The following is a 19,981-nucleotide window of genomic DNA, read 5'->3' as shown; positions in this document are numbered from 1 at the left end:
AAGAAAATTAGTATAAATAATTGAATATCTTCTTCCCAACTGAATACTAGTTCATGGCTTATTAGAGAGAAATTTCTTAGCCGCAGTTACTTTTCCACGGATTTGTTTCGTGGATGCAAGTGGAATGATAAGAAACCTTATTTCTGAGTGCTCCGCGCATATAATAACTAAGATGTCCTCCGTGATGGTGGCTTTGACAATTGGCATCGTTTGGAGAGATCTGGATTCGACTTCTGCCTTAAATTGAAGGAAATTTTAAAGACCTTTTCAATCGCAGCTGAGTTAACCTATCTCAGGTAGTAGGAATGGGGTTTTCCTAGTAAGATTTTTTTTTTCAGCCAGAACAGCCACCCTCCTAAACCTCTAGAATAGAGGTTTAAGTTCAAATCCCATCGCCGGCGGGAGGAATTGCTGGAGGTCACTTAAGTCGAGCTGTAGAAGCCAATCTGAGGCTTAGAGGATAGGATATTCGCTACCCCACCTCGTGAATTATTCCGGATTTTTCGGCACGCATAACATGCTATTGGACATCAATGCACACTTCTACAGTGATATACAGAACGAAGCAATACTGGTCTAAGTTTCTGTTGTTCCTAAAAACCAGCAACAACCCGAACAGCTTTTAAATCAGCCCCTGAACACGCTTTTTACAGACGTAATACGCATATTTCCCCAGCCCGTCTGGCCAGCGTGGAAATTTATGATCTGTCATTCCGTATAAGAAGGGCAAGGTGGTAACGCCGATGAAACGGCCGATGAAGAAGAATTCCGAAAATATTCTGCTCTTTTGAATTTCAACCAAGATATTTCTTGCAGGACTCAACGTAGTGCCCTTTTATTAACTTCTGAATCTCTCTCTCTCTCTTTCCAGGACTTTAACCACATTCTCTGCAAAGTTCATTCTGACGGGCGCGCATTTGCGTAGGTAGAAACGTGCTTCCCGACAGCATTGTGCGCCACGTTTTCATGACATCGAGTAATATTTCTCGTTAACTGCTTAAAATTCTCCTTTAAACAATTGTAGCCAACAGCAGGGCGCCTTCCACCATAACCGCAATGTCATTCACGGCAAGCAGGATGTGGAATATGACGTGATAATCAAATGAAACGCATACTCCCGGAAGAGAGGTTAAGTAGATGACGACCAAAATCGTAATAGCGCACGACAAGCCTGTTCTTAAGACTCTGTTCATGTATGCGTTGGTCTTCATTAACATATTTAGCCATACCAGGTAATGGTTGGAAGACATAAAATTAAAATGGAAACTCGTTCCTGCTTATAACGCTATAGGGACAACATTCTTCTGTTTCCTTTTCTTTTTCTTTTTTTCCTGGAAATTGTATCTTCGTTAGAATAATAATAAAAAAATTCCACATAAATGGGTATTTCTTTTTAGAGTTAGAGGAAGGGAATAAACTAGAATGTCCAATACAGAGATGAAAGAAAGGCTGTTTTAGTGACCGTTTTATGCGTATTCCTATCACAATTGGCCTTACTGATGCAAGACGTCTTGGGCACAAACCAAACAGGAAGTCGCCCAATTGGCCTGAGATTAGCAGTAGAGGACAAATGAGAAGGGTCAAAAGAAAGAAAGGTAAATCTCGTTGTCCAATTCTTTTTTATAAAAATTAGCGTAAAGGAATCTTCGCTACGAATGCCGTTAATGGCTTTTTTAAAATGGTTTTAATCGTTTTCTTGAATTTCTATATGAATAAATGCTTAAAAAATAATTAATGAAATAAAGACTACGTACATTATATGACCAAAAGTATTCGGACATCCCTCCACGATTATGTGTACCGTTCCAGTAATCCTCGCGCGTCAGCTCGGATATACAAATTTAAATCCGTTTGTGTATCAGTAAGTTAGAAGTTAGTATGGGTCGGAACTTACACTTTCAACGTCCGACGGTGGCTAGATGCCACGTCGGTAACCTTTCTGTGCGCATAACTGAGACACGTCTGAACCTACGAAAGTCCACTTTGGCCGATGTTATTCAAATTTGGAAGATCGTAGATGATATCTGAAACAGAAAAAGGTCTGATGGCTTCACTCAGAGAACGTGCTTGGTGAATCATAAACACGGTATATCACGGAGCAGCTCCAAGATGCCAGAGGAGCATTCGTCAGTAAGTCAACCATACGAAGCTGAAAAGCCTTAGGCTCAATGGCAGTGTAAGATGTAAAATCTTAAAAATTAAATTAAAAAAATGTGTTTTGTTGAAGAACGCTAGATTTAATAATGGATAGTTTTAAGCATGAGAATTAAGAATAGTAGCAAAGGGGTAAACAAGTAATTCGAATAATACGAGAGAGCAAGCAGCGAAAGCAGGACTAGGTAAAGGGGTACCATTTGAGAACAGGCGTGAAGGGGTTGCTTAAGGAAGAACAATAAGACGTGAAACGGGATTATACGAAGCGCCTCCTTTGATCTATGACACCGTTAGAACCAAAACAGGAAATAAGTGGACGTCCAGTGTTCGCGTCAAAATAAACAGGCATCAGGCTGAGTGATATTTGAGTTTTCGGATACTTTAAGAGAGAAAGGTGTGAAACGAAAATGAGTGTTTTTGGAGGTTGCTGGTGGACATGAAAGGGTCATACTGCCTGTGAGAAAAAAAATAAGAAAGTTCGAGAAAAGGGTTGGTTTGCGCGCTAGAGAGAGATAGCTTGGGAGAATTGTGTTAGCAAATGGAAAGGAACGTAAATTTAAACAGAAAAAGAAGATTGGTAAGAGTCCTTGGGGGACGTGCCAAACTTGAGGGGAAGAGAAGTTCGGAGAGAGAGAGAGGGAGAGAGAGAGAGAGAGAGAGAGAGAGAGAAGAGCATTCTGTGTCTGACTTCTGTGTGGTGTGGTCTAAGGGATGAAGGTCGTGAATTGCAGGCTGAAATAGAGGTAGGCCAGGTTGATAATGTAGGCCCTTGTAAAGAGAATGAGCCAGGTACGTACACCTGTGAATATATCGTCTACACAAGAAGGCTCGTCATGTCAAGAATGCCCCAGCCGTGAGCCCAAGCCTGTCAGCCTCGAAGGAAAACCGGAGAGCCCAGAATTGGAGTAAGCCTGTCAGCCATGTAGGAAGCCAAGGAAATTTGGAAGTAGTGGAGATGTCGGAATGTAAGTCTGTTCCTTGTTTCTCTATTGAATCCTGAACTCAAGGACTCATAACCTAGCTCTGTAAGTGATAGTCCTTGTAAAAGAAAGGAACATTCCTGTTGTTAATGATTATGAATAAATGTACGGGTGGTTCAGGGGTAGTAAAATCAAAGTAATAATATAAAGGAATTAGCAAAGAAATTATATTTATAAGGGTAGTACTGTAAGGATAGGTTAACCTATATCATTAAATTAGGCCAAGTGCCAAACAAGGTAACATATCAGATGAGCTGTAAGGAGAAATAAATTTTATTAATAGAAAAACCTGATGAGTAAAGAGGGATGACTAATATGTGACCAAGATGTTAATTAAGGTAGAATGGGTGACCTATAAGGAATGTTATTGAGATAAGAGGGTGCCAGATGTAATACACTTCATGTGTTAGAGGCTAGAAACAGAGTCTAAAGGAGTAATAAGAGCTGAAGTAAATATTATTGATGTAAGAGAAAGAAAGAAAAAAAAATTTGTAAGGTAAGAGAATGATTGAGTAATCATTGTGGAGTCAATTTTATGTAAAATACAACTGATACAAACTGATGTTAATAATTCTCATATTGAGAATAATTGAGGAGAGAGAGAGAGAGAGAGAGTGTGTGTGTATCGTAGCATGGTTTACATATGTATATGGGAATTGCGATGTTTGTATGAATTATTTGTTTCTTTTATGTAAATGCTGTAGTTATGTAAATGTTGTATGCTCATTAAAAGTTTGTTAATTTTTGTAAACAAAATGTGTGGCTTTAATATTCTGCTAACAACCGCTTTACACACCCTAGAAATTGGAATTTTCTGAAAATTGTAGTCAGATTTGCGTATGTGGAGGTGATAAAGACGTCAATAGGGTGTTCAGCGAATTTCAAATTTAGATAAGTTAAAAAAAAAATTGCAAATTTTTAGTTAAGTTAATAAGAGTATTGCAAAATAATAAAATAATATAAACTTTCATCCATCCCCTCCACACCAGACAGCTGCTGTGCATAAAACCAATATCACGGTCACCAGAGTAAAATGGCATTTGGAGTGATATTCTTCCCGACAGCATTCTACAACAGTGTTTTGAGTATATAATTTACCTGGATAGCAATTCCTGTCGGAGTATATCGTCTCGACCATAAAGTTTATAAGTGGTCTGATGTCATGGGGTTGTTTCAGTGAGTTTTAACTTCGTCTGCCGGAGGCAGTGTCTGAAACCATGAAGCTCATGATCTCCTTGGATCTTTCGAACAATTGTGCGATACCTATATTGTGGCAGTACAAGAAACCGGCCCCTGTCAGTATCAGAACAACACGCACTATGTCATACAGCAAAGATCCTACAGTCATACAGGACTGGTTTGTGGAAAAGACACTGAAAAGTTGTTCTGGCTGGCTCAGAGTTCAATTATTTCAAACCCATTGAACGCCTGTGGGATGAATTGCCGCGCCTGATTAGCCTGCGGTTAAAACTTCAATTTTCCAAATTGTCTGTGGCAGCTATTTAACAGAAAGAAGAAGAATGGAGACCAATTTTGGCAGACACCTACGGTAGTTGGCAAAAGGGTTGAGACTGTCATATATCATAAAGGTGACTTACTGTTATTTGATTTTTGCATTAAAAGCCCTTTTTTTCCAACTGCCCATGTGTGTGTTTGTCCAAGTTCTTTTTGGTCATGTATTATACGTTCGCATTATGCTGCTCTGCTGCTGAAAGAAAGCTTCTTAAAACTCGTAGCTTTATAAATTAATAAAAACATACAAAAGAAGGCAGACAAGTTACTAAATTAACCAAGGAACCAAGTACAGAGACTTCAGTTACGTTGAACAAAACATTATTCTTTGGAGAAAAGTTATATTTTATTATTCCATTTTGACATATTACATTTTAAACCAGAGTCGCATTGCTATGAAATAAACAAAATGCCAGTCAGCTAGATTCTTTAGTCATTCGTTTACTGTTCCATCTCTAAGTAGTTCTTGGGAGTACAAGAAAAGTAAAATAGATAAATACACGATCTTTCTTGATGGAAAGGTATATGTCTGTGTTCTCTCAGTAAATCTGTTTTTTACTGTAACATGAAGATAAAAATAAATCTGGTCCACAAAAATAACATTTTATTACATTTTGCTGTCACATTCGCATACAAATATAAAGCACCTGCAGTATGATCCGACCGAGTTTCCACTCGGGATTATTACAAAAAGCACCTGAACAAGGCTCTTCACCGGTTAAAAGGAGCATTCTTTCGCATGGATACTCTTTATTAACATGGCAAACCATCTTCATAACAATACCATTAAGAATTACAGCGTTTAGAAACAAAAATGGTATCAAGCATTACTTTAATTATGTGCAAAGTGACGGTAGGCTTCCCACGCCAGAATTCTTAAGCTCTCTTTAACATGATACATATACATATTAGGAATTATAACAATTACAAATATAACAAAACATATTTATCTGTCAAACATAAATATACTTCTCTGCGTATGGAAACTGCGATTACATTCCAAACAGATTTCATCAATTTGTCTGGTTCTTAAATATTATACTAATTTATAAATATTCCATTTATATATTAACGCGTATAGGTACACCAAGTTTCAGATTCAAATTCTGGATTAGGTGAAGATCTTAATGTAAAAATAAATATTTTGACGAGAATGTACCCTGTTAAGCATACATTAAATTTAAAATCCATTTCGTGAATGTGTTGTACGTACGTGTTTTTCTTCAAACTGAAATTGTAATTAACCATCATCCAATTGAATTTAAGAAATTAAGTTTAATTTCTTATTAAAGTAAAATGAAGTCGTTGTTAGGCTTGTACGATAATGTCCAGGACGAAGTTAACGACTAAAATAGCCGATACATTTATTTTTATTTCAATTTTTAATCTGCATAGAGGAAGAGAGGTGAATTTTGTCATTACAAATTCTCATCATTCCTACTGACCTTGGATACATATTTTCTCTAGTAATATATTTAATAAAAAAGTATAAGACATCTTATATAATGTTGTATAAGACATCGTATACAATGTGATATATTGTATGTGCTATGATCTTATCGTTGCACCTGGTTCCCGTTTAGAGCGCTAATACCAGATTTTTCTATCAAAGATAAATCATGAGGTGTTAATGCTGTGAACTACAGATTTCCGCTGCTTACAAGGTAAGTATGAGCATCTGGGCATTTTGAATTTAGCCGATATTTTGCTGAAAGTTCATGGGAAAGTACCAGGCAAATTTTTATCGTGTCGTCAGATACTAACCCGTCTTTGAGAAAAACATATTTTTGAATACTTCATCTTTCGCACAATACGTAGCATTTCTTACCTGTGTTTTAATGGAAATCCTAAAAACGAAAAGGTATTAGAACCTACAATACTTAGTATCGTGCTTGAGATGAAGGCTCGAAGACAGAAAATACTTGGTGGCATTAAACTTTTATTTCTCTAAATTGTAATTTTCGGGAAATACATGCGAAGGACGGTTCGGTTATTCAAGGAAACAGAAGTAGAAGGAATAAATAAGAAAGAGAAAAAGTTTGGTTCTGTGAGTTTGTAATTGGACAATGAATGGATACTGGCCGGTTGAGGCACGTGTTCGGACTGATTTGGAGGAGAGTAGGAGATAGATGACAATTAAGGAGAGCAGTGCCCATGGAAATATTCATAGAAAAGGCATTCAGCAGAACCAGAACATCTATGAACAAAGAGTGGAGATTTTGTACGGGTAATTGATTAATCTGACTGCCCTACATTGAAAGGAGTCAAGTAACTCGAGAGAGACTTTGAGGACAACACCTTGGATGTCGGAACAATATTCCATGGTACCCTGGATTTGATATTTGTAAAGAATGAGTAGTTATTTAGATGAAAAGTAACGCGAAAAGGAAAATCCAGTTTTTTTAAATGCAGAGCAAGTAATATTTGGGATATTTCTAATATCTCTTGGCATAAGCAACAGAGATTAGAAATATCTTATCTTGTTTAGAAATTAATGAAGGAGCAGTAGACTCTTTCTTGCTAGGAATAAGACAGAACTGAGTTTTAGTGGGATTGAGTTAACTAAATGTTTTCATTGCCCCACTGGGGCGATGCAATAGAAACACCAGGTTGTAATGGAGGTTGGAGTATAAATGGACAAAAGTTGCCACCAGTAGCTATATTAATATTATTATACCCTTATACGTAATAATAATATTATTATTGTTATGTAGTCGTTGGATTTTCGAATTAACGATTATGTGTAAAATAAAATAAACCGTAAATATAAATGATGATAACTGTTTATCAACATTTAATCTGTTTTGCCCCCCCCCCGCCAGCTAAAATGTTGAACGCCCCTGCCGTAGTGCAATGGATAAAAGCGTTTCACTTCTTTTTTACTTTCACTTTTCAATTTTTTTTACTTTCAGAAATGTTTTCATTGTTTTGAACTATTCTTTGGCTATTTTGACATAAATTGACACCGGAAGGGAATTTACTGATTAAATAAACTACCCACTGAATGTTTTAAACCAGCTTCATTTTTTACATTTATAACCAACTTCTGTCGCATTCTGTGATCCACTTAGATCACAAATATCACAGATAAGTCGATCACGGATTCCGTCATACCTCCGGGTAAAGTAAAATGACCACTTTGCATGTGGGTTGTACTAGTATACTAAATGTGTGATCATAGTAACTAACTCTTAACATTAAGCACTCATTCTCAAATATATTTGAATACAGTCGACGTTTTAAAATCATTTATTCCAAATTAAATCGCCGCAAGGCAGACTTTGACTTCCATCAAGGAAAGTCTACACCAAAAATATTGTCTATGAATAAGTTTTATAATTCAATGCATTCCAGCGAAATATACTGCTAATAACCGAACTAAACTAAAACACAAACATTGTACATTAAGCCATTGCAATTCTTATTTTTAAATAACTGTTTTTTATTGATTAACAAGAATTATTCATATCGTTAATTTGATAATAAAAATATATTTTTTTAATTTGACTTTAAAGATATTTGAGAATGTGTTTTGGTAAACGTTGGGGGTTAGTATTACAGTTATAATTTTAGTATTCTTTTTAAAAAAAATCCATATGCGAGGGGCCCTTTTATTTCATTTTTTTTTTTAAATTTAACGCTTCTACTTTATATATAATTTTGTTTGTAAGTTTTAATACAAAAATCTGAGTTTTAAAATGGACAGTCTGCGTCGGAAGCTATTTTGTATTTTATTTTTCGTTTATTCAGTTTTGTATTTTAAGGCATTTATCCACAGATTCTATCATTTTAAATTTTGTATATAAATGATTCTACTTTAGTGTTTTAATTACATCTGTAGGTATAGATACTGTTTATTTTATTGCCGGGGTTTTACTTATGCGATGCTCTTTTGTGATTGCTTTTATTATACATCCCCATACATACATACATATATGTATGTATGGGGATTTTTTGAGACTCTTCCAGCAGGAGTAAAGAAAGGTTTGGTTTACATCGTACTCCTTAAAAGGTAATGAAGATGCATAGCGTCTCTATCGAAAAATAACTTATTTAATTACAGCGTTGAAGTTTAATAAGAAAAAGTTTTTAAAATTTTATTTAATTGTGAATAACGCTAAAAGAAAGAAGAAATTTTACTATTTAACTTCCAGAAATTATCTCAAAGCACTGGTAGCTATTATCATGTGTATATTAAAACGTTGGGGTGCATATCTATGTCTGGGCAGCTTTAAAACTGTTCAGATATTTGTATTAGTAGTGACAAATGATGCAAGAAAGCAAGCTTATACAGTTTCTTCCATACATCCTCCAAAAAAGTATCCACATTATCTGTCCATAGACTCCATACCCCTCTAATAAATTGCCTAGCCTTTCCATGAATTTTTAAACCTATCCACGCATAATAGGCGTTGTAGAAGTGAATAATTAAAACGTTAAAATGCACTTATAAAAGTGTATTTTAATGTTTTATGCTCATAAGCGTCTACAATGCATATAACGCACGATGTCAGCCGTATGTTACATGCTTTGGTGTGCCCTCTTATACAGTAGTTCCATATTTTGTCCCCAGGATGTCTAATTTGACTAGCGATAATTTTCTATGCCAAAATTCTTTTGTTAATTCGTATAACATAAAACTATATCTTCTGAATTCATGAGCAATACAGATGCTTATTTTTCAGTTAAGAATGATAAGGAAAAATTGATTAACTACTTCCGAATGCGCAACCTAGGATCCATATACTGTGTGCTATTCATTATTCAAGAGCTGTACTCGCAAATAAAAGTAGAGGCACTTAAGTATATAAAGTTCTTATTCAAATGTATTTCTCTTCAGAATGGTTGATTATATGAAGGATGCAAAAGCACGTGTCTCCAATTTTTCGAAAAAAAATATTCATCAAATAGTTAACTGAGAGGAAAAGAAAAATATTATATGCATTTTTCCTTATTATTATTAGCATATACTTTCCTTATTAGTTGGTTAAAGTCTCCCCCCCCTCCACCTTCGTCTAGTTGAAAAGCTGGGGAAAACCCTAAAGGCTCCTGAAGGAAACACTTTCTTTCACTGCCGAGGTAGCCAACCCAGACCAGGTGTTATAAACGCACATATTTTAAGATAAAAATCAGAAAATTTTCGTTCATAATCAGTTGAATTTTTTTTTTTTATAACTGAAAATTGAGCAGGTAGAAGTAGCTCTAATATCTTTAAAAATATATATATCACAATATCAGATGGCAGTCGCTTTGAACAGAATGTGTGTGCGGGTCCGAAAAGATGCATACGGATAGTTAAGGCTAAATAAAAATTATTTTAGATTTATATTACGCTAAAATAAATCGTATTTTTTGATATAATCGATTAATAATCAACAAAATAAAAATTGGCAACCTATTAAAAATCTTATAACAACTGAACGTAGCATTAAAAATATATATCGAAAAAATTGAGTAATTTTACACTTAAAATAATGAATGGATTCATGTCACGTGTAACTGCTGCAGAGCTAATGTATTAAGTAACGTTAGTCACTATAAAAGAGTTGGCAAAAGCTTAAGATGACGAAGTTCATGACAAGAAATATGCATTTAGTCAAAGCTTAATAACCAACCCGTCCAACATTCGCGTTGTGCTCCCTTACCACTGCCAAATCGCTAGACGATTACGTCATATCTTCACTAACACTGATGTCTCTATATTTTTTTTCTACCTATAATAAATTAGGAGCCTCTTTTAACAAATATAAAGAAACCCGCATTTACGACACTAAAGACATCAATAACATAGTTTATTTCATCAAACGTCAACCCGACTGTAACGCATGTTACATCGGGAGCACTACTAATAAATTTGAATCATCAACCATCGCAAACACACGCGCCTGCTACCACATCCATAGTTTTCGGACACAGTAGGGAAATACTGAACTGTCTCAATATGTACACACTCATAACCACAACCCCTCAGTTGATGCCGCAACAACCATCGTCAAACTCCTCCTATACGAAACCCTCGTAATAGAATGGTATCGTCTCAACACCGATCTTGACGTCTTAAACATAAAACTTCCGGTTACCTTGTCTACCATTTGGAATCTCACGCGAATTAAATTACCACGTGTTCAGCAAAACATTTCAGGCACTTAAGATCTACAGCAACCCTTTCGCTCTTCTTTTTATCTCCAACTGAAGATGAATCTATCGAAAGTCCGTCGTTCTCGACTATTGGCCTTATTCCTTTTTTAATTCTTAATTTTAATTTCAGATAATTTAATTTTATTTATACAGCTTTGTAATTCGACATCTAGAAGACGATATGGTGCACCCTTCCTCCTCTAGGCTGTTTTTCAATTACTCTTTAAATTTCGCTTTCTTTATCGCGATCTTTAAACACCGATTTTAGTTTAACCAATGATTTCTCACACTACTGTTTCATGATTCATGTAACCACAACGGATTATTGAGGTGAGTGCCGTCTCTTTATTAAGCTTTGACTAAATGCATATTTCTTGTAACGTTAGTCACAAATACGTCAATCCCATATTGCGAAGAAAGTCACAACAAGTTTTTTTCGGTCATGTAATTCAAAGCACAAAATCACAAAGCAAATTTCAAATGCTTTCCATACTTAGATAGCCATTTTAGTTTCTTATTGGTACACACTGATGAGGTGCCAACCTAGTAAAGAAATATTTTCAGAATATGAGCTAAATGATGTCAGTTATTTCGAACTTAGGGTGAAGCGCTTTTTATTAGAAGTTTAAATGCATGACCGAGGCAACTTGTGATTTAATTCGCAATATGAGATCGATGAGTTTTATAGCAAAGAACTTTTTGCAATAGGTTTACTTGAGTTTGTAACTGTATTCGCGTATCATTTTTTTTTCTTTTTCGCCGAAGGTAATGAACATCTTCAAGACATGTATCACTTCAGGGTAATTCTACAGTAATGTATAGATATGATTTTCAGTGCTTCTCAAAATCTTTTAATTCCTACATTTAAGGTCAAATAGAATTTTGATCCCTAAATGATGAGTTACATAATTTTACTGCATCCTTTTTTAATACAATTCTGTATCCAACTTCGGAAATAGCAATCTGTCACATTTGCCACTCCACACGCGGTACAAAAAAGAAATAATCTGAAAATATTTCCTCTGAGTGATATTTTTCGTTATTATTCTCAATGGAACTAAATTTAAAATGTACTTCAGTAATCAAATACCTAATTAAACCAAATACCGAATCAGATATCTAACAGGACGAATTTTCCTGTCCTTTGTCACTCAAAGTGGTCCACTGAATAAGAACGTAAAACCTGTTAAATTAAAATGATAGTCCGTTTCGATGGCAAAGCTGGATTTTGTTCAAATAAAGATACCAGAAACAGTATTTCCATAACGTGTTAAGTCTGACCAATGACAAGCAGATATGAGGCTACTTTAGATCTACATACAAATACGGTTTTATATTTAATCTTCCATGATTATAGATTCAGTTCCAGAACCAGATGAAATCGTTTTGATGGAGTAACTAACGTAGAATCATCATTGATTTTTTTTCCTTGTCTTAATATTCTATTCCTAAATGCTATTAAATACAAAAACAAGAACATTAAACATGAATTTTTAAAATACTTAAAATATGAAAAAAAATTAAAGATTCCATTTTTATGTACGCCAATATTTCTTACAGTTGAAGTTAATTCTTTACCACTGTTAAATGTAAATTGTCTACACTCAGTAGAATGTAAAAAATAGAGAAGTACATGTTTTCCTAGAGGTACTGATTATCTTTCTTAACACCATTCTTATTTAAAATATCTAAGAATCACAGAATGGAATTCATTCCTATAGTAATACAAAAATATACATAGGACTCTTCTAAGGCATATTTTTTCACCGGTAAAAGGCACTATACTGTTATGTGACTATTTTTCTTTTCTCATTTGCAAAATTTGTTTGACAGTACAAAAATATTCAAGCTCATGTTATGCAAAATAATTTGACATTACACTCCTTCGTTTGCTAATAATATTCAACTGACGAGGATACACAATGTAACTCTTTTCAAATAATAAACTTTTTTACTTTGTGACTCGATATTTTGACATTACAAAATAAATAAACATTAAAACACAAATTGTTAAACACAGAACAACTTTACGCTATACATATATCGATTTGAGGTGGCGTTGTATACATCCGCCCAGTACCTGTATTTATTCCATTCGCTGATAGAATAAAAGAGAATTAGTAGGCGATGTGTTAAGCTGCTTGCAATTTTCATTCTTATCGACATTTGAACCGAAGCTCTTTTTCCATGACCAGTTTTAAAATATAAAAGCGCTTAAATTTAAGTGTATTAGTGTAAGTCTTATTCTTTTGCCATTTAATTATTGACGTTTCCGCCCTTGCATGCATTTTTCTGTTCATTAGAATATTTTAACATAATATCAGTGTTCCTGATTGAATAGCCAAACAGTATTTATAACAAAATTTCTGGTAATTTTTAGCTTCAAGGCAATCGAGTAATCGTTGTCTCCACTTTTCATATTAGTATTAGAATAACTGCTACTTAGATGATTCACTGAAACTTAATGCAGACAAATCTAAAATGCATTTCTCTTAATTTCTTTTTTTATAATTTTCCTCTAATCTAATTCTTCTCTAATTCATCGCTCTTTACAGACCTAATTTGAAAAGGAAAAATTACTGACAACCGCACCTTTGCATAAAAATTACTTTCTTGAGACGTGATTAAAAGATGCATTCCATTCTTTTATGCCACTATATAAAATATTATGTATGCCATATTTTTAACATATTCACTTATCTTTTCACTGAAAATTGAGTGATCATGGGTAGCAGAGTTGGTAGAAATCGCATTTCTGTCCACTCAGTGAAAAAGGTTCAAATCCCGTCGATGACGTGAGGAATTTATGGATTTTTTTTTTTCTCACAACGTGTCTAAGTTAGTTGGTTTCCGGCGAGGATATTATGGTTTTTTTCTCCCGGGAAATAGGGATTTCTTCCAGAAAAACAGGAAAATCGACCACACACACAATTTACAGACAAGAATATACGGCGTAATATGGCCTAAGTTGCTGATGCACCTAAAAAACCCCGATAACTGAAATGGTCAGAATCTTGATGTCGAGGGGCTTCAGTATTAGCGACCTTGTAATCAGAATAAGCATATATATTTTATAACAGTACAAATAAAAGTTCTTATTATTACGTTTGTTTGTTTTTGAGCCAAAACAACTAATCCTAAGATGCGTCACGATATTCTCTGTTTTAAGTATTGTGTATTCTGTGGCCGGTTTGCTGGATAAAACAGCCAAGTTTTTAGCTGAGAACAACAGCTTTAATCCTCACTTCAGAACAACTAGCATGACCGTTATGTGAAAAAATTCCTATAAAATTTCTGTCATCTTTGATAAGATTCGAACTCAAGAATTTTCCAGAAGGTCTGAAAGGTTTGCGATTGTACCTGCTACTCACGAGGATCTAAATGGCATCTGTATGCAATATAATGTAATGTGTATAATCATAAAACTTTGAATAAGTTATTATGAATTTTTAGAGATTTTTTTATTAATTTTCAGTTTTCTGTGTGTAATATGTTATTATTATTAGTATACAGTAATGAGTGCTAAGTTTCACGCATTTAAATTATTTTTTTTCCTTTTGATTCAGTAACAGATACCTACTGAGCTGTACACAGCAACATGTTGACTTACGTACTCTAATATTACACAAATACCAGGTTGGCAGGCAGTGGATTAGCTCAGAAACCTTGCTTAGTTTTTCGAAATTGTGTTTTAACTTCCATATTGAGTTGAACTCGCTGCCTTTCCTTTCTTAAGCATGCCCTGGTCACACCACCACTATCTGTTTTATTTCCTTTTGTTTTCTTTACTCATCCTTTTTTTTTTAATATACTCGAAGAGCTGTTATTATAATGCTCAGTAACAGATGACTGCTTTAAAGTGCAAGAATTCTTTTGTGCGGTTTTCTCTGTGATTAGATAGGCTTTTCACTTAAACGAATATATAAATCTTTTATCAAAAACAGATTAAAGCTTATATTTCACATTAAATTTCACAGTTAGAGCCTAACTATAGAAGGAAGATCATTCTGAAAGACGCGTAAAATTTATTTACTTGTTTATTTTGCTTGTGGTTCTGAACTGTAATCATCGAACATAATAATCTAGAAATAACTCTTTTCGAATTCGCTACGTTAGTTTCCATGCAGTCAGAAATCATTACGCTAGTATTAAATTTAAAACATCTCTCAGAAAAAAATTCAACAAAGCACGAAGCAACTTGCTTCTAGGTAATTTTTCTAGAAATATGAAAGCAACACCTCGGCTTGAGCTAGCAATTTGTAGCATAATGAAACATATAAAACAGTCATTGTCCTTAATTTTTGTTAAGTCGAAATTTATCAAAAACTTCCTGTCTTTTGGAAACTCTCGTTTAGCAATTAAAATATTGAAAGCCGACTATTACAACGACCTTCCTAATGTATTTAAACGAAAATAAAATAAAAAGTAGCGAATATATCAAACTTATTACTGCTCATTACAGACGGTGGCCTCAGGCACGGACTTCCTGTTTGATGCCCATAAATTTATTCTGCACCTTCAGTCACATGAGCGCCTGCCAAAGCATCAACATCGCAGTTTGACAAATGCATGCACTGGGCGTAGACTTCCCTAGCGAGACTAAATCTCCCAACCTAATGTAATTCCTCGTGGCTCCTCCTCCTTTCTGCCAGCGAATGGACGAAGAATGAATCTAGTAATAAGCTAATATATATTTAAATACGACAGTAAACTTATCGCTTCGTTGTAGTGGACGGAACTGCCACCGCCATACCCTGATAATATCACTTACGTACACTGCTTTAATGCCACTATTGACAGGCTGAGGAGCCTATCGCTTCATCAGCTCGATCATCACAGTCGATGCAAGGACTTGGTTGATAGATGAGATCTCACTTGAAGGCAACGTAGTCAACACCTGAGGTACGAAAATTGTCTACAAGGAAAAGTCTTCGAGAGGATTGTCTAAGAGCACCCAGCTACGCTTACTAAAGATACCCTAGCAGTGTTAAGACTGGATAGTGTAGGCTGCTACTCCTTCCACGTTGCCGAATGAAATATTGCTGCACCGTTCTCCATCAACTATTAACATTTGTATGCGAATCTCTTTTCTTACTAGCACTGTTTCTTGCTCTCTGATTTTTGTTCCCTCCCCTCTCTCTGTCTCTCAGAAGAAGAAGCGATTTTGAAAGAGTATCCATATACAGGGAAGCCTTGTTTAACGTCGTTTCTATTAACCGAATCCTATTTTCCCATAGACTCATTGTTATAAACTGGAATCAAACTTTCCTGGAGAACCCATCGCAAACTGATATTGTGGACTGATGGGGCCAAAAATCCATAACAGGAAAGATATGTGAAAAAGACGCCTATGTATATAACAAAAACAGGGGTGAGTTGCGGCCTTCTAAAACTCTAAACATTTAAGAGACGAAGTGAAATATTTTAAATCATTTATTTTTTCATGGCTTTATTATTAGTGTGCTGCCTTGAAACTTGTCAGACTCTCCTTCATCTACGCTGTTGTTGCTATTGGGTTTAACGATTAACGACACAAGGGCTGCTGTGGCCAAATTGTGTCTACAATCTACGCTGGGAACAAATTTATTCCATAGATTATCACGCTGCCTGAAGGTGAACTGCATATCATCTAATCTATTACTTCACCGAATATTATATTTGCGTCCCCTTATTTCTTGTTTCACTTTCCAAAGTGAACAAATCTACCTTATTTATTCTGCTTATTCTTTTAAGAGCCTCAAACACCTCATGTCACAACAGAGGTGTCTAGTCTCCGGGTTTGCAGTCGAGATCTTATAAGACGTTCCTCATAGGAACAACCAAGACCCGATTTCGCGAGTTGTAATGGTACGGTTTTTCCAGGGGACCCCAAAGACTCTGAAAATTTAAGGCCTCAGAAACCTATTCTTAGAGCCTCTAAAATATGTGCTCTAGGGCTTACCTAAATCTGACATTGCAGAAATCCTTATCACATCCAAACAATCTAGTTGCCTTTCTTTGAACCTTCTCGAGAAGTTCTCTGTCCTTTTTTAGTCCAGGCGGATAGCATAGTGGTTATAATCACTGTCCTCCTCACACCGCGTACAAAAGATCCGGGTTTGAATCCTGTCAATGCGAATATATCATGTGTGTGTGTTTATGTTCTCTAATTGATTTGCTAACAAAACAGATAAATGAATAAGAGAACACACAAGTTTATGGATATAATACATATGGACAGATGAATTTGGTTCTCGGGTGTTCCTAATATGACAGTTATGTTTTTTTTTTTTTGTCCTTTTTTAGATGAGGCTTCTGAACAGAATAAAGTATTCAAAATGCGATCGTTATATCGTTTCTTAAAGAGCAATAATAAAATCTTTTCCCTGGTGGCAAAGGTTCTATCCTATCATTGTTAATACACCCTGATCCTACCTGGACGCATGTTTATTTCCTTTTTTCAAGGAAAACTTCACATTTGCTTGTATTATATCCCTAAATCTTTCTTACGAACCACCGTTAATTCCTTTTTCCCTAGCTGTATGTCATCCCGGATTTCTTTTCTTTTCCCCAAAAAGAAAATTAAGAAACTTTAACAATAAAGTAAATATGAGAAGAGCAGACGTGTTGTGGTTTAGAAATTTCTGGCGATGAAGCTTAAAGCGAAATATTTTTATTTTCTTTCAAATGAAACGATCAGTTACGCGGTCATTTAGTGTTTGCCTCGACTGGAGATGGTAAAGTTTATTCATTAATATTGGGGTTGTGGGGTGGTTTCCAGATGTGAATCGCATTTGGTCAGTCCTAGCATCCACAAGAACGATCTACATTCGAAAGAGTGAAATGACGTTAATCACAGGCTTCCCTGTATTTCTACTGCAAATCAATATCTGCTTTTTTTCTTCATTTTTTAGAAGCAGAAAAATTAAAGTTGCTTGATTCATGGAAGAAGTTTGATTTTATGAAATTATCGTATCGAGTAATTCACGCGTGTTCGCCCTTGACCTATCCGAGTGGCCAACTCGAGGATACAATAGTGCACGTGTTTGAGTTGACCATGGAAGGAGTATAAACATTTTGTTTTAATCGCTGTTAAATAATAATAATCGGTGCTCCAAGACAACCCTCTCTTACAATTTTTCATATCAAAACCGCTAAAAATCAACATTAAATTACCCGCTATGTTTTATAGGGTAAAAATCTCTCCGATCCTTCGCTAGAACTTGATTCTTCCTCAAGCGAGATGGGCGAAGATGACCACCGCAAAACGTCCCTTCGTATGCTCCATACTCGACGGCCGTAACTGCTGCTCTCTTCTAGAGGCGCGCTCATACTTGCTGCCGCTTCTGCCATCTGCGAAACAGTGTCAATTTTAAGTGACGACAGCCTCTGTTGAATTTCTTCTAGTTCTTCCTTGGCTAATCGTAAATGGTAATCAGTGTGTGCATCGGTTAACTCTCGGAGGTCGGGCAACTTCAGCAGCAATTTCGGATACAAGGCCGCTGTGTTGTCCACTCCGTATCGCCACGTCATATATTTCTTCATGAGAATGTAGAACCTTTCTTGTTCTTTCGCAACCACATCTGCGTTGGCTAATCCGGGTCTATCTGGGGACAGAAGAACAATGATTAGCAACAACATAGTCGTGGCCTCATCGGGATCCAGCTCTTTGACTCCGCGGATGAACTTCATGTGTTTCTCGAATAATTCGTGCGACACCAGTTTCGTTATGTCATCCGAGTGGAGGACGGGTGCATCTCTGTACATTGGTTTTCCCGTGTCAGGCCAGCGGGAGAGTTTCTCGTCATACGTATACGATCCCCTAATGAAACACAGTTCCAGGACTCCAGTTTGAAGAAGCACTTCTTGGTCCCGCTGAGGAATCTGCGCGAAGGTTTCAAGGCGCTGTGCGAAGTGCGCAAACTGTTTAATCACAGTAAAGAACATGTCCAATATTTCGGTCCTCAAGCGGTCTGCAGATCGAGGGTGCAGCTTTTCGCTGAAAGGCACTGCTCGGTAACTCGCTTCATATAAATTCACCAGCGTCTCGATCGTGCGAATGTCCTCTTCCGTTAAATATTTACCGATCTCGTTCACATCAGGTTCATATTCTGCCAAGCTTGGTCTTCGATGTTTTTTTTCTAGCTCAACTGTTTCTTGCCTCTGACGTTTCTCCATGCGACTTTTTAGCAACTGCATCCTCTCCTCTTCGGTCATCACCCATCCCTTCTCCATGCCGATGGATAAACATTTCTGGAAACGACAGTACTGGCAACATTTACGAGAGCTGATCGTAATTTCGCAACGGCCCTCATAAGGACAATGAAAATTTTTGAAGGCTTCGTTTTGCACCGATCGTCGGAAAAATGCTTTACAACTGTCACAGGATATTCCTCCAAAGTGATAACTCTTGGCTCTGTCCCCACACACACCACACACTTTCACGGGCTTGGATGATGTGCTTGCAAACTCTTCCGAAGATATTCCACTGCTACTGCTACCATTGGGAGGCAGACTCATTGCTAAAAAGAAAGAAGAAATATATAAGTAATTATATCCACGTAGTATCTTTCTCTAAATCAATAAGTAAAATAATAAGTAAGTTTATTTCTAAAGTTAGAAATACAATAAAGTTGACATTATTAAGTAGAAAATGATTGTTAAACATCCTCCTAAGTTACTCTTAAAACTTATTGTCGCTAGACGCTTAAATTATTTTGAAATGTCAGCAAGCTGAAATGAACTTTCACCAGTATTTGTATTAATCTTCATTAGCTCATTAACCCCACCAAAATTAAAACAAATTATTATTGGAATTCAGTCTGCACACAACCTCAAAGGACAGTGGCCCATAAAAATATGAAAACGTGCAAATTGGGTCAAATACCAATGATTAGTAACCAAACTCGAACCTAGAAAGCCGTGGATCATTGACTCGTTCAAGAAATAAAGATTTCAGAATAAATCAACGATTAAAAGAATTTGTGAAATCTATGTTTGAAATTACTGAATAGGAAAAATAAATGAAGTAATAATTCTGGTCACTCTATACCTCTACCGGGTGACAAGAATTAACGTTAGCCTACGCTGAACACAAGTTTCTTCTAACAAAGGAGCGCTGCATAAGAAAATTAATGAAAATGTTGTTCAGATTTTGGAACGCCATAGATGTTGAAAGAATTCAGCTCTAATGACATGGTAGTGATCGTCTACTACTA

General features: G+C 35.8%; 1 protein-coding gene across 1 annotated transcript in view; it reads right to left on the bottom strand.

Moving 5' to 3' along the window:
- Window positions 1-17,192: 17,192 nt before the first annotated feature.
- The window catches only part of LOC150083202 (thyroid hormone receptor beta-A-like), a 178,930-nt gene continuing 176,141 nt past the window's right edge, over window positions 17,193-19,981 (bottom strand). Inside the window, exon 2 of the mRNA XM_090377094.1 lies at window positions 17,193-19,285. Coding sequence (XP_090233220.1) covers window positions 17,943-19,285 — 1,343 coding nt within the window. The 3' untranslated portion in view covers window positions 17,193-17,942. The remainder of the gene's footprint in view (window positions 19,286-19,981) is intronic.

This window comes from Mastigoproctus giganteus, chromosome 7 (assembly GCF_048544385.1).
Source record: "Mastigoproctus giganteus isolate SK-2022 chromosome 7, ASM4854438v1, whole genome shotgun sequence".
Taxonomy (NCBI): Eukaryota; Metazoa; Arthropoda; class Arachnida; order Uropygi; family Thelyphonidae; genus Mastigoproctus; species Mastigoproctus giganteus.
This window is presented reverse-complemented; position numbering and strand designations above follow the sequence as displayed.